The 15,000-nt window shown below is 51.9% G+C and overlaps 1 protein-coding gene across 1 annotated transcript in view; it reads left to right on the plus strand.

Moving 5' to 3' along the window:
• LOC143297128 (glutamate receptor ionotropic, delta-1-like) overlaps positions 1-15,000 on the plus strand; it is a 54,421-nt gene that overhangs the window by 22,550 nt on the left and 16,871 nt on the right. Inside the window, exons 4-5 of the mRNA XM_076609302.1 lie at positions 2,097-2,240; positions 12,537-12,707. Of these exons, the coding sequence (XP_076465417.1) occupies positions 2,097-2,240; positions 12,537-12,707 (315 nt within the window). The remainder of the gene's footprint in view (positions 1-2,096; positions 2,241-12,536; positions 12,708-15,000) is intronic.

The following is a 15,000-nucleotide window of genomic DNA, read 5'->3' on the forward strand; positions in this document are numbered from 1 at the left end:
TTTGGGTTGGTTTGGATTTGCTTGGGAGGTAGTGGGTTGCGTTGGGTTAGCATTGGGGTGGGGTGGGTTGACATTGGGTTGGTTTGGTTTGGGTTGAGTGGTAGTGGGTTGGGTTGGGGATAGGTTGGCTCGGTTGGGAGATGTTGGCTTGGCTTGGTTTCGGAGGTAGTGGGTTGGGTAGGGTCGGCTTGGTTAGGATGGGTTGGGTGGTTAAGTTTTTTCATAAAAGAATTTTGTTGTGTTGCTTTTTTGTCATGACAGTTTTATATTGTATTGTATTCTTGCGTGTCTGTGTCTGCGTGAGTGCGGCGTGTGTGCGAGTGTGTGTTTGTGTGTGTGTGTGTGTGTGTGTGCGTGTGCGTGTGTGTGTGTGTTGGTTGGTTGGTTGGTTATTTTTATCAGATGTAACAAACGTTTTTGGTTAAAGCGGTTACGTTGCGTTTTGTTAGGCAGTCCTGATAAACGTGGCCCTGTGAGGTCTGCTTGGACAAAAGGCAACAATGTGCAAAAATCACGTCCTCTGTGACTATAAGCAACAATGTCAAACATCAGTCTGCTGGGACTTTAAGCAACAATGTCAAACCTTTAGCAACAATGTCAAACGTCAGTCTGCTGGGACTATAAGCAACAATGTCAAACTTTCAGCAACAATGTCAAACTTTCAGCAACAAAGTCAAACATCAGTCTGCTGGGACTTTAAGCAACAATGTCAAACTTTTAGCAACAATGTCAAACGTCAGTCTGCTGGGACTACAAGCAACAATGTCAAACTTTTAGCAACAATGTCAAACATCAGTCTGCTGGGACTACAAGCAACAATGTCAAACTTTTAGCAACAATGTCAAACATCAGTCTGCTGGGACTATAAGCAACAATGTCAAACTTTTAGCAACAATGTCGAAATTCAGTCTGCTGGGACTACAAGCAACAATGTCAAACTTTTAGCAACAATGTCAAACATCAGTCTGTTGGGACTATAAGCAACAATGTCAAACATCAGTCTGCTGGGACTACAAGCAACAATGTCAAACTTTTAGCAACAATGTCAAACATCAGTCTGCTGGGACTACAAGCAACAATGTCAAACCTTTAGCGACAATGTCAAACTTTTAGCAACAATGTCAAACATCAGTCTGCTGGGACTACAAGCAACAATGTCAAACTTTTAGCAACAATGTCAAACATCAGTCTGCTGGGACTATAAGCAACAATGTCAAACTTTTAGCAACAATGTCAAACTTTTAGCAACAATGTCAAACATCAGTCTGCTGGGACTACAAGCAACAATGTCAAACCTTTAGCGACAATGTCAAACTTTTAGCAACAATGTCAAACATCAGTCTGCTGGGACTATAAGCAACAATGTCAAACATCAGTCTGCTGGGACTACAAGCAACAATGTCAAACCTTTAGCGACAATGTCAAACATCAGTCTGCTGGGACTACAAGCAACAATGTCAAACCTTTAGCGACAATGTCAAACATCAGTCTGCTGGGACTACAAGCAACAATGTCAAACCTTTAGCGACAATGTCAAACATCAGTCTGCTGGGACTACAAGCAACAATGTCAAACCTTTAGCGACAATGTCGAAAGTCAGTCTGCTGGGACTACAAGCAACAATGTCAAACCTTTAGCGACAATGTCAAACGTCAGTCTGCTGGGACTACAAGCAACAATGTCAACCTTTTAGCAACAATGTCAAACGTCAGTCTGCTGGGACTACAAGCAACAATGTCAACCTTTTAGCAAGAATATCAAACATCAGTCTGTTGGGACTATAAGCAACAATGTCAAACATCAGTCTGTTGGGACTATAAGCAACAATGTCAAACATCAGTCTGCTGGGACTACAAGCAACAATGTCAAACCTTTAGCAACAATGTCAAACATCAGTCTGCTGGGACTACAAGCAACAATGTCAAACTTTTAGCAACAATGTCAAACATCAGTCTGCTGGGACTACAAGCAACAATGTCAAACTTTTAGCAACAATGTCAAACATCAGTCTGCTGGGACTACAAGCAACAATGTCAAACCTGTAGCGACAGTGTCGAATGTCAGTGGTGTGCCTCGTGGTGCCGTGTGTCCACCAGATGGCCCAGGTGGCCCAGCCCAACCAGACCTCCCCCTTCCTGTACCTCACCCAGTGGCTGACGGCGGTCCCCGGACCCTGGCTGCAGCCTCTGCAGTCCCTCGTGCAGCACTTCGAGAACCTGGCGGTGTTCGTGCCCTCACAGGTAGCTGGGGGGTGGGGGTGGGGCTACGAGGGGGTATGGGGGGTGAGGTATATATTGGCGCCAGGTATTATGGCCTGGCATATATTGTCAGTATATAGTGGGGGTGATGTATATATTGTCAGTATATAGTGGGGGTGATGCATATATTGTCAGTATATAGTGGGGATGATGCATATATTGTCAGTATATAGTGGGGATGAGGCTTATATTGTCTCCGGTATATGGCCTGGCATATATTGTCATTATATTGTGGTGATGAGGCTTATATTGTCGCCGGGTATATGGCCTGGCATATATTATTGTCGGTCCATAGTGTGCGTTCACACACACACACACACACACACACACACACACACACACGCACGCACGCACGCACGAACGCACGCGCGCGCGCGCACACACACACAAACACAGACACTCACGCACATATATACGTATCCAGGCACACCTATTTGCATGTACACTTGCAGGACGTGATTGTTAAACAAACATGTTGGTGAGGGCAATGTAAAACAATTTCGAAGCTGTAAAACAGAAACGAAGGTAAAGCGACATCAGTTACCACAGTAAAATAATCATGTTTATAGTCAAATAAAAGAACTCAAATTCAGCGTAAAAAAAAATATACATATAAAGAAGAGAAAAAAAAAATGTTGTTCACAATTTATTACAGCCGCTTCGATCTTTCCTACCTTCGCTACTGCGTTAAAAAAAAATGAAATGTTTTTTTTTTTTTTTAGTTTCCCGCGTTCCCATGGAGAAGGCAATTAAGACATGGTTTTATTATCAATAGTCTGGTTTTGTGTAGAAAATGCCAGGTAAATCAATACGTCTTTTTTTTTCTTTCTTTTTTCTCTCTTTTTTTCCCTTTCAATTCTCTTCAAATTGGACATTGGTTTGTGATGGGCTGAAGTAATTTCGCTGCAAACACATTTTAGAGAAATGTCGTCAAACCACAAGAAAAGGGGTTCCTAAATGCTATGCATGATTACACCAAAGTCCATCACCACATGAAAAAGAAACAAGAAGAAGAAGAAAAAAAAATCTCGTGCACTTGAGAGAGTGACGAGGACAAAAGGTAGGGGTCGGGGGTGTGTGTGTAGGGGGAGGGGGGAATGGAAGGGGGGAGGGAGTTATGGGGGGAAAGGGTGTGAAGGGGGTTAGCGGGAGAGGATATGCCCGCGTGTGTGGCAGTTTTGTATTTTAACAGATATTTAGAGATGAGAAGGATTTCTGTGTGTGTGTGTGTGTGTGTGTGCGCGCGCGCGCGCGCGCGCTCCTGTATGTATGCATGCATGGGTGATCACGCACATTGTGTGTGTGTGTGTGTGCTCACGCGCCTATATCTGTACATGCGTGGGCGATCACGCACATCTCTGTGTGTGTGTGTGTGTGTGTGTGTGTGTGTGTGTGTGTGCTCACGCGCCTATATCTGTGCATGCGTGGGCGATCACGCACATCTCTGTGTGTGTGTGTGTGTGTGTGTGTGGTGTATGTGTGTGTGTTATAGAGGTGGTGCCGTGTGTCTGTGAGCGTATCCGCACGAGCGCACTCGCCGTGTGCGCGTTTGTGTAGGTAGCTGTCGTTCTTCAATTCAGCGGCATTACGAACACGTTCAAGACCGCCGGTACAAACGCATCCTCAGTTTGTGTTGAACAACGTTTATTCCCAGAAACATCAAAGCAGCTGTTTTAACAAATAAGTGTGGGTTTCATTGAAGTGCCGAAGTGTGCGGACTGATCCATATGCGCTACACATCTGCTGTAAAGATGAAGAAGAAAAGAGGGGCAAATGCCTTCAGGTTGATGTAAAAACCCAAAGCGCCGGTCTGTCTTTGAGAGTCTGTCCTATGTTTGTGTGAAACATTGACATAAAAAGAAATTCAAGAATAGAATAGAATATGTCTTTATTAGCAAGTGTACCGGGATCACAAGGAATATTGGTGAGGGGGGGTAGGGGGGGGGGGGTAGTACATAACAAGATACGAACATAAATCGAAAATCATACACAAACACGGATACAGTAGAAATTAGGACACATACAAGTGCACATCAATATAAAAACTTGTGCCTAATCACACACACACACACACACACACACACACACACACACACACACACACACACACACACACACACACACACACACACACACACACGTTTGAACAGAAGCTGCATATTACATGTGGATGGGGCTGATGACTAGATCTTCAGGTAGATGGTTGTTAATGATAACAACGAAATGATAAACAAATACATTACATTAGAACATGATAAAGTAGAAGGCAAAAGAAGGGCAAACACGTTCTGAAACTGAAGGACGTCACTAGTCATTACACGCGCGTACATACAGCGGAGTGTATGTGTTTATGTACAGTGTGTGAATGTGTGTGTTTGTGTGTGTGTGTGTGTGTGTGTGTGTGTGTGTGTGTGTGTGTGTGTTTGAAGAGCTCCCATTGCCTGGTTTGGAAATGTTTGTTTTTTGTTTGTTTTTTGTTGTTGGGGATGTTGCTTTTGTTTTCGTTTGTTTATTTGTTTGTTTGTTTGTTGTTTTGTTTTTGCTGGGTTTTGTTGTTGTTGTTGTTGGCTTTGTTGTTGTTGTTTTAATGGGTCCTTCATCTTTCTAATTTGTTTTCCTACTCTCTTTTTTTTTTCCATGGACACTACAAGATCTTATTACTTCTACTCCCTACTTTCCTTCCCCACTCTCTCGAGTTTTTTGGTTTCGTTTTGTTTTCATGTCCTCTCCCCTTCTACCTCCCTTCTCCACCCTCCTCCACCCCCTTCCCTCCAGTACCTCCCTTCTCCACCCTTCTCCTCCACCTCCTTCCCTCCAGTACCTCCCTTCTCCACCCTTCTCCTCCACCCCCTTCCCTCCAGTACCACCCTTCTCCTCCCTTCTCCTCCACCCCCTTCCCTCCAGTACCACCCTTCTCCACCCTTCTCCACCCTACTCCTCCACCCCCTTCCCTCCAGTACCACCCTTCTCCACCCTACTCCTCCCTAATCCTCCACATCCTTCCCTCCAGTACCACCCTTCTCCACCCTACTCCTCCCTAATCCTCCACATCCTTCCCTCCAGTACCACCCTTCTCCACCCTTATCCACCCTACTCCTCCACATCCTTCCCTCCAGTACCACCCTTCTCCACCCTTCTCCACCCTACTCCTCCACATCCTTCCCTCCAGTACCACCCTTCTCCACCCTTCTCCACCCTACTCCTCCACATCCTTCCCTCCAGTACCACCCTTCTCCACCCTTCTCCTCCCTACTCCTCCACATCCTTCCCTCCAGTACCACCCTTCTCCACCCTTCTCCACCCTACTCCTCCACATCCTTCCCTCCAGTACCACCCTTCTCCACCCTTCTCCTCCCTACTCCTCCACATCCTTCCCTCCAGTACCACCCTTCCCCACCCTTCTCCACCCTACTCCTCCACATCCTTCCCTCCAGTACCACCCTTCTCCACCCTTCTCCACCCTACTCCTCCACATCCTTCCCTCCAGTACCACCCTTCTCCACCCTACTCCTCCACATCCTTCCCTCCAGTACCACCCTTCTCCACCCTTCTCCACCCTACTCCTCCACATCCTTCCCTCCAGTACCACCCTTCTCCACCCTTCTCCACCCTACTCCTCCACATCCTTCCCTCCAGTACCACCCTTCTCCACCCTTCTCCACCCTACTCCTCCACATCCTTCCCTCCAGTACCACCCTTCTCCACCCTACTCCACCCTACTCCTCCACATCCTTCCCTCCAGTACCACCCTTCTCCACCCTTCTCCACCCTACTCCTCCACATCCTTCCCTCCAGTACCACCCTTCTCCACCCTTCTCCACCCTACTCCTCCACATCCTTCCCTCCAGTACCACCCTTCTCCACCCTTCTCCACCCTACTCCTCCACATCCTTCCCTCCAGTACCACCCTTCTCCACCCTTCTCCACCCTACTCCTCCACATCCTTCCCTCCAGTACCACCCTTCTCCACCCTTCTCCACCCTACTCCTCCACATCCTTCCCTCCAGTACCACCCTTCTCCACCCTTCTCCACCCTACTCCTCCACATCCTTCCCTCCAGTACCACCCTTCTCCACCCTTCTCCACCCTACTCCTCCACATCCTTCCCTCCAGTACCACCCTTCTCCACCCTACTCCTCCCTAATCCTCCACATCCTTCCCTCCAGTACCACCCTTCTCCACCCTACTCCTCCCTACTCCTCCACATCCTTCCCTCCAGTACCACCCTTCTCCACCCTACTCCTCCCTAATCCTCCACATCCTTCCCTCCAGTACCACCCTTCTCCACCCTTCTCCACCCTAATCCTCCACATCCTTCCCTCCAGTACCACCCTTCTCCACCCTTCTCCACCCTAATCCTCCACCCCCTTCCCTCCAGTACCACCCTTCTCCACCCTTCTCCACCCTAATCCTCCACCCCCTTCCCTCCAGTACCACCCTTCTCCACCCTTCTCCACCCTACTCCTCCACATCCTTCCCTCCAGTACCACCCTTCTCCACCCTACTCCTCCCTAATCCTCCACATCCTTCCCTCCAGTACCACCCTTCTCCACCCTTCTCCACCCTAATCCTCCACATCCTTCCCTCCAGTACCACCCTTCTCCACCCTACTCCTCCCTAATCCTCCACATCCTTCCCTCCAGTACCACCCTTCTCCACCCTTCTCCACCCTTCTCCTCCACCCCCTTCCCTCCAGTACCACCCTTCTCCACCCTTCTCCACCCTACTCCTCCACCCCCTTCCCTCCAGTACCACCCTTCTCCACCCTTCTCCTCCACCCCCTTCCCTCCAGTACCACCCTTCTCCACCCTTCTCCTCCACATCCTTCCCTCCAGCACCACCCTTCTCCACCCTACTCCTCCACATCCTTCCCTCCAGCACCACCCTTCTCCACCCTACTCCTCCACATCCTTCCCTCCAGCACCACCCTTCTCCACCCTACTCCTCCACATCCTTCCCTCCAGCACCACCCTTCTCCACCCTACTCCTCCACATCCTTCCCTCCAGCACCACCCTTCTCCACCCTACTCCTCCACCCCCTTCCCTCCAGCACCACCCTTCTCCACCCTACTCCTCCACCCCCTTCCCTCCAGCACCACCCTTCTCCACCCTACTCCTCCACATCCTTCCCTCCAGCACCACCCTTCTCCACCCTACTCCTCCACATCCTTCCCTCCAGCACCACCCTTCTCCACCCTACTCCTCCACATCCTTCCCTCCAGCACCACCCTTCTCCACCCTACTCCTCCACATCCTTCCCTCCAGCACCACCCTTCTCCACCCTACTCCTCCACATCCTTCCCTCCAGCACCACCCTTCTCCACCCTACTCCTCCACATCCTTCCCTCCAGCACCACCCTTCTCCACCCTACTCCTCCACATCCTTCCCTCCAGCACCACCCTTCTCCACCCTACTCCTCCACATCCTTCCCTCCAGCACCACCCTTCTCCACCCTACTCCTCCACCCCCTTCCCTCCAGCACCACCCTTCTCCACCCTACTCCTCCACCCCCTTCCCTCCAGCACCACCCTTCTCCACCCTACTCCTCCACCCCCTTCCCTCCAGCACCACCCTTCTCCACCCTACTCCTCCACCCCCTTCCCTCCAGCACCACCCTTCTCCACCCTACTCCTCCACCCCCTTCCCTCCAGCACCACCCTTCTCCACCCTACTCCTCCACCCCCTTCCCTCCAGCACCACCCTTCTCCACCCTACTCCTCCACCCCCTTCCCTCCAGCACCACCCTTCTCCACCCTACTCCTCCACCCCCTTCCCTCCAGCACCACCCTTCTCCACCCTACTCCTCCACCCCCTTCCCTCCAGTACCACCCTTCTCCACCCTTCTCCTCCCTAATCCTCCACCCCCTTCCCTCCAGTTTGCCGCTGCTGCTGTTATTCCCCCGTGGTCGTTTGACTTTTGACCACTTCGGCCAGTTCAGAAATGTCGCTTGGACTAGAGTTCCATTCTTTCTCTCCTTCGTTTCAAGAAAGGAAATGAAAAAATACAGAATGAAAGAGGAAATAGAAGGCAAGCAAGCAAGGGGCTGAATACATCTGCCCAGGCCACGAAGAAGAAGGAGCAGGAGGAGGAAGAGGAGGAGGAGGAGGAAAGAAGAAGGAAGATGAAATGGAACAGGAAGTGGAAGAGGAAGGAGGAGGAGGAGAAGAAGAGGAGGAAGAGGAATGAAGAAGGAAGAGGAAGGAGGAGGACGACGACGACGACGACGACCTGAATGGACAGGACAAAGCGGGAGAACATCATGAAGCACACTGAGCGTCCAGACAGCAAAGCCACTGACGGTGGTCATACCGATTCGCCTATTTCTGATTCGCCTATCACTAAATTGGTGATCCTAATTCGCCCATATCACTAAATCGGTAATCCCAATCCGCCCATCACTGAATTGGCGTATCCCGGTTCGCCTATCAATAAATTGGCGTATCACTAAATTGGCGTATCCCGGTTCGCCTATCACTAAATTGGCGTATCCAGGTTCGCCCATCACTAAATTGGTGATCCCGGTTCGCCCATCACTAAATTGGTGATCCCGGTTCGCCCATCACTAAATTGGTGATCCCGGTTCACCCATCACTAAATTGAGTATCCCGGTTCGCCCATCACTAAATTGGTGATCCCGGTTCGCCCATCACTAAATTGATTATCCCGGTTCGACCATCACTAAATTGAGTATCCCTGTTCGCCCATCACGAAAATGGCTTATTCCTGTTCGCCTTTCACTAAATTGGTGTATCCCGGTTCGCCCATCACTAAATTGGTGTATCCCGGTTCGCCCATCACTAAATTGGTGTATCCCGGTTCGCCCATCACTAAATTGATGATCCCGGTTCGCCCATCACTAAATTGAGTATCCCTGTTCGCCCATCACTAAATTGGTGTATCCCGATTCGCCCTTCACTAAATTGGTGTATCCCGGTTCGCCCTTCACTAAATTGGTGTATCCCGGTTCGCCCTTCACTAAATTGGTGTATACCGGTTCGTCTACATGCTCCGTTGCTGTGCGTGCTGTTTGAGAAATGAATCAAGAGGCTGCTTCTCTCTTTCTTCTCTTCTTCGTCGCTTTGTGGTGTGTGTGTTGTTGTTGTTGTTGTGTATCTAGGAGGGGCTGGGGTCTTGGATAAGGTACTAGCTGCTTTCAAGTTGTAGCTGTGTGAGTTGCGTTATCTATTTCTGTTGTTGTTAGTTTTGTTTGTTTGTTTCTTTGGATGTAGTTCTTTTCTGTGTGTGTGTGTGAGCTTGCGCGTGCGTGAGTGTGTGTGTGTGTGTGTGTGTGTGTATGGGCGCGCGCGCGCCTACATCTATGCATGCCCCCCCCCCCCCCCCCAACACCAACACCCCCCCCCCCCCCCCCAGCCCCTCTCCCTGCCACCTCGCCTCTTACAAAAAAAAAACCGGAATGGATGTGGGGGGTCATTCCATACTCGCTCGAAGAGAACCATCCCCCCTCGCCCCCCGGAAGCAAATTCAACCCAGTTAGAATCGATACAGGCTAGGCTATTAAAGTACATCCTCCCACCACCACCCGTACCACCTTGTGTCCGTTCCGCTGGGATGTACAGGAGGGGTGGGAGTGGGGGGTCACTAAAGGCTGGCCCAGAACAACCCCTCTTCCCTTTTCAACGGCTTGATCAAACTCGTAGATCAAGGGCTACCACAAAGGTGTCTAGCCACCCGCCTCACCAGTCCCGGAAGGGAGCGGTGGGAGTGCCGGTTTAGTCGCCGGCAATCCGACCCTGAACAGGTTGTACTGGATTTCAGGTTACCAGTAGCAGATCTAATGACCTGACCTAACTGGAACTTCTAGGGGCTCGGTCAAAACCAGCTCCAAACGGCCCCCGACGTCATTCGAAACAAGCAAAGAATGACGCGGGAGTAAAATCTAGCCGGGGTGTCAGTGTGAGGGGAGGGGGTGGGGTAGTTTGAGGCGGTTGCACCGCCATCCCTACGAGGGGAGGGGTGTGTGTGTGTGTGTGTGTGTGTGTGTGTGTGTGTGTGTGTGTGATTTTGTGCTTATGTCAAAATAAGAGGTGGGAAGTTCGAAATCTGTGATACTGAGGGACAGACATCGCTGGATGCGCGTGCACGAACGCACTTAGCTTGCTATATCAACGCACTGCATATGCCCGTCATTTGTTGAAATAAAGTTTCCTCCGAAGATAAACACAAGCACGTATGCATGCACGCACACACACACATACTCATACACACACACTCTCTCTCTCTCTCTCTCTCTCTCTCTCTCTCTCTCTACACTCTCTCTCAATCACACACATGCACACGCACTCGCGCGCGCGCACGCACGCACGCACACACACACACACACACACGCAGACACACTCGCACGCACGCACACACACACACACACACACACACACACACGCAGACACACTCGCACGCACGCACACACACACACACACACACACACACACACACACACACACACTCGCACGCACACACACAGGTTGCCACATTATTGATTCTTTCTTCTTTGTTGTTGTTGTTTTTGTCAGGGTCAGCTATAACCCTTGTCCTTATCAAAGGTAATTTCAGTTGCCCACATGCATGTGCACGCGCACAAGCCGATCAGTTATTTTCACTTAGGGAGATAGCCGGAGGTAGTGGTAGAGATAGAGAGCAAGAGAGCGTGTGTGTGCGTGTATGTGTGTGTGTGTAAACAGACAGACAGACCGACACAGATGGAGGCACACACAAAAAAGAAGAGATAAAGGAGGATAAATTAAATCTAAGGCTGAACAAAATAAAACAAAAAAAAACAAACAAAAAAAAAAGAAAATTGAAAGTCAAGGAAAGACAAAATAGAAACAATAAAAGAAAGAAACGATGGCAAATGAATGGCTTTAAATTTACAACAACAACACAAATAAAGAAGGAAAGAAAGTTTGTTGTTTTTTTAAAGATAGAAAAACAAAAAGACAGAAAGACAAGATAACAGACACAAATGACGACAAAGGGATGTATATATTTACCAGGGCCACAAAACAAACTGTTCGGAAAGGACAAAGCACCGTGAATAACACTGGCTTGTGTGACGCTCCGACTGGTTTACTCCCCTGTCGAGTCAGTGTGGGCTGCTATCTCGCTGAGTCAGTGTGTCAGTGTGGGCTGCTATTTCGCTGAGTCAGTGTGGGCTGCTATCTCGCTGTGTCAGTGTGGGCTGCTGTCTTGTCGAGTCAGTGTGGGCTGCTATCTCGCTGAGTCAGTGTGTCAGTGTGGGCTGCTATCTCGCTGAGTCAGTGTGGGCTGCTATCTTGCTGAGTCAGTGTGTCAGTGTGGGCTGCTGTCTTGTTGAGTCAGTGTGTCAGTGTGGGCTGCTATCTTGCTGAGTCAGTGTGGGCTGCTATCTTGCTGAGTCAGTGTGTCAGTGTGGGCTGCTATCTCGCTGAGTCAGTGTGGGCTGCTATCTCGCTGAGTCAGTGTGGGCTGCTATCTTGCTGAGTCAGTGTGTCAGTGTGGGCTGCTATCTTGCTGAGTCAGTGTGGGCTGCTATCTCGCTGAGTCAGTGTGGGCTGCTGTCTTGAGTCAGTGTGGGCTGCTGTCTTGTTGAGTCAGTGTGTCAGTGTGGGCTGCTATCTTGCTGAGTCAGTGTGGGCTGCTGTCTTGTTGAGTCAGTGTGCGCTTGTATCAGGCTGAGTCAGTGTGGGCTGCCGTCTTGTTGAGTCAGTGTGGGCTGGTGGTATCTTGTTGAGTCAGTGAGTCAGTGTGGGCTGCTATCTTTTAGAATCCAACTGGTGTACTCCTATGTCACTGTTGACTGGTACATTTTCAACTCCAACCAGTTTCGTTTTTTCTTTTTTTAAATCTTTTTCCGGAGCAATACCAAACTGATTTACGCCACGAGAACACGAGTAGAGTATATTCTGGCCTGGCTTCGGGGAGTCATTTTGGGGGCAATACTATCGGCCACAAGATTACTCCCTGTTGTTGTTGTTGTTGTTGTTGTTGTTTGGTTTCTGGGAGGTTTTTTTCTTTGTTGTTGTTTGTTTGGGGGTTGTTTGTTTTTAGTTGTTGTATGACGGAGTGGCGAGTCTACGTCGGAGGTATGCCCAAGGTATAATTGGTGCATGAATGTGAGTGTACTTGCTATATAACTGTACAAATATTATTATCGTTTTATCATTATTATCATTGTTATTTTCTTTTTCTTCAGTGTAGTCGTCGTCGTCATCACCAATAAATGTTGTTGTTGTTGTTGTGTGTGTGTGTGTGTGTGTGTGTGTGTGTGTGTGTTTCTCTCCAGAGCTGCGCCCTGACGCTGTGGACGTTGAGGCGGGAGGGGGAGGAGGGCGTGTTCTCCGTGGTGGGGTCTCTCGTCTTCCCTCCCCTCCCCGCCCCCCTCACCCGTGACGTCATCTTTCCCAACCCCCTCTTCGGGCTGGGGGGACGCAACATCCGTGTGGTGGTGAAGGAGGTGGGTGTGGGAGAGGGGTGGTGAAGGAGGTGGGTGTGGGAGAGGGGTGGTGAAGAGGTGGGGTGGTGTGGGAGAGGGGTGGTGAAGGGAGGTGGGTGGGTGTGGGAGAGGGGTGGTGAAGGAGGTGGGTGGGTGGGTGTGGGAGAGGGTGTGAGAGGTGGAGGTGAGTGTGGGAGAGTGGAGGAGGGGTGGGGGTGGGTGGGGGAATGGAAGGAGTGGGTGGTGTGGGGGAGGGGTGGTGAGAGGTGGTGGTTGGAGAGGGGTGTAAGGAGGCGTGTTAAGGGTGTGAAGAAGTGGGGGGTTTGGGGGGGGGTGTTAGGAGGTGGGTGGGGGTGTGGGGAGGGTGTGAAGGGGGTGGGTGTGGGGAGGGGGGGGTAAAGGCGGTGGTGGGTGGGGTGGAGAGGGTGGAGAAGGCGGGGGGGGTGGGGAGACGGGTGGTGAGAGTGGGGGGGGGGAGGGGGGGGAAAGGAGGGGTGGGGAGGGGTGTTGGGAAGGGGTGGGGGGTGGGGGGGTGGTGGGAAGGGGTGGTGAAGGAGGGTGGTGGGTGGGGAGAGGTGGTGAAGGAGGGGGGGTGGTTGGAGAGGGGAGTGAGGAGGGGGGGGGGGTGGGGAGGGGGTGGTGAAGGGTGGGTGGGTGTGGGAGGGGTGGTGAAGGGGTGGGTTGTGGGAGCGGGGGTGGTGAAGGATGGTGGGTGGTGTGGATGAGAGGGTAGGGGTGACTTGGTGTGTGGGCTGGGCGGAGTCGTGCTGTATAGGTGGGTGGTGTGGGAGCCGGTGGTCAGTGGGCTGGTGGGTGGAGTCGTGTGGGTGACCGGCTGGTGAAGGATGGTCTTTTGAGTTCGGTGTGCTAAAGTCGTTGTTGGGATAATGGTAGAGCGGGTGTGATCAGGGCCTGGCTGGTGAGTCAGGGGGCATGTTCGGCACAGGAGCTCCCGTGTTGTGGTTGTGGTGGTGTTTTGGTAGTATTTGGTTCTTGTGAATGGTAGTTTGGGGTGGTTGATGTTGTGGTTGTAAGGACGAGTGGCGGTGAGTCGGGGATGGTGCAGAGGAATGGGCATGAATGGAGGTGTTGCTGAAAACGAGTGGATATGTGTGTGGAAGCATTGGTGTTTTCAATGAGTGCGTCGGTGATGAGAAGAGTCTGTGTGGGGTGTGTGTGTGGTGTGTGGGTGTGTGTGTGTGAGTGTGTGGGTGTGTTGTGTTGTGTAGAGGGTGGCTGACGCGGAGGTGAGGTGGGATGGGAGAGGGCGTGTTCTGACGTGGTGGGTATGATGTTTCTTGGTGTCAACTGGTGGGTGGGACATCGTGGTGAAGGGTGGGTGGGTGGGTGTGGGAGAGGGTGGTGAAGGATGGTGGGTGGGTGTGGAGGGTGGTGAAGGAGGTGTGGGTGTGGAAGGGTGGGTGGGTGTGGTGTGGGAGAGGGTGGTGAAGGAGGTGGGTGGTGTGGGAGAGGGGTGGTGAAGGAGGTGGTGGGTGGTGGGAGAGGTGGTGGTGAAGGAGGTGGGGGTGGGTGTGGGAGAGGGGTGGTGAAGGAGGTGGTGGGTGGGTGTGGAGAGGGTGGTGAAGGAGGTGGGTGGTGGGTGTGGAGAGGGGTGGTGAAGGAGGTGGGGGGTGGGTGGGAGAGGAGTGGTGAAGGGTGTGGGTGGGTGGGAGAGGGGTGGTGAAGGAGGTGGTGGTGGGTGGGAGAGGGGTGGTGAAGGAGGTGGGTGGGTGTGGGAGAGGGGTGGTGAAGGGGGTGGGTGTGGGAGAGGGGTGGTGAAGGAGGTGGGGGTGGGAGAGGGGTGGTGGGGGTGGGAGAGGGGTGGTGAAGGAGGTGGGGGTGGGAGAGGGGTGGTGAAGGGGGTGGGTGGTGGGGAGAGGGGTGGTGAAGGGGTGGGTGGGTGGGTGTGGGAGAGGGGTGGTGAAGGGGGTGAGTGGGTGTGGGAGAGGGGTGGTGAAGGAGGTGGGTGGGTGTGGGAGAGGGGTGGTGAAGGAGGTGGGTGGGTGTGGGAGAGGGGTGGTGAAGGAGGTGGGTGGTGTGGGAGAGGGGTGGTGAAGGAGGGGGGTGGGTGTGGGAGAGGGGTGGTGAAGGAAGTGGGGGGGGGGTGGGAGAGGGGTGGTGAAGGAGGTGGGTGGGTGGGTGTGGGAGAGGGGTGGTGAAGGAGGGGGGTGGGTGTGGGAGAGGGGTGGTGAAGGAGGGGTGGTGGGGGTGGAAGGAGGAGGTGGTGAAGGGGGGGGTGTGGGAGGGGTGGTGAAGGAGGTGGGTGGGTGTAGGAGGGTGGTGAGGGTGGTGGGAAGGGGTAAGGGGGTGGGGG

This window comes from Babylonia areolata, chromosome 22, assembly GCF_041734735.1.
Source record: "Babylonia areolata isolate BAREFJ2019XMU chromosome 22, ASM4173473v1, whole genome shotgun sequence".
NCBI classification, from domain to species: domain Eukaryota; kingdom Metazoa; phylum Mollusca; class Gastropoda; order Neogastropoda; family Buccinidae; genus Babylonia; species Babylonia areolata.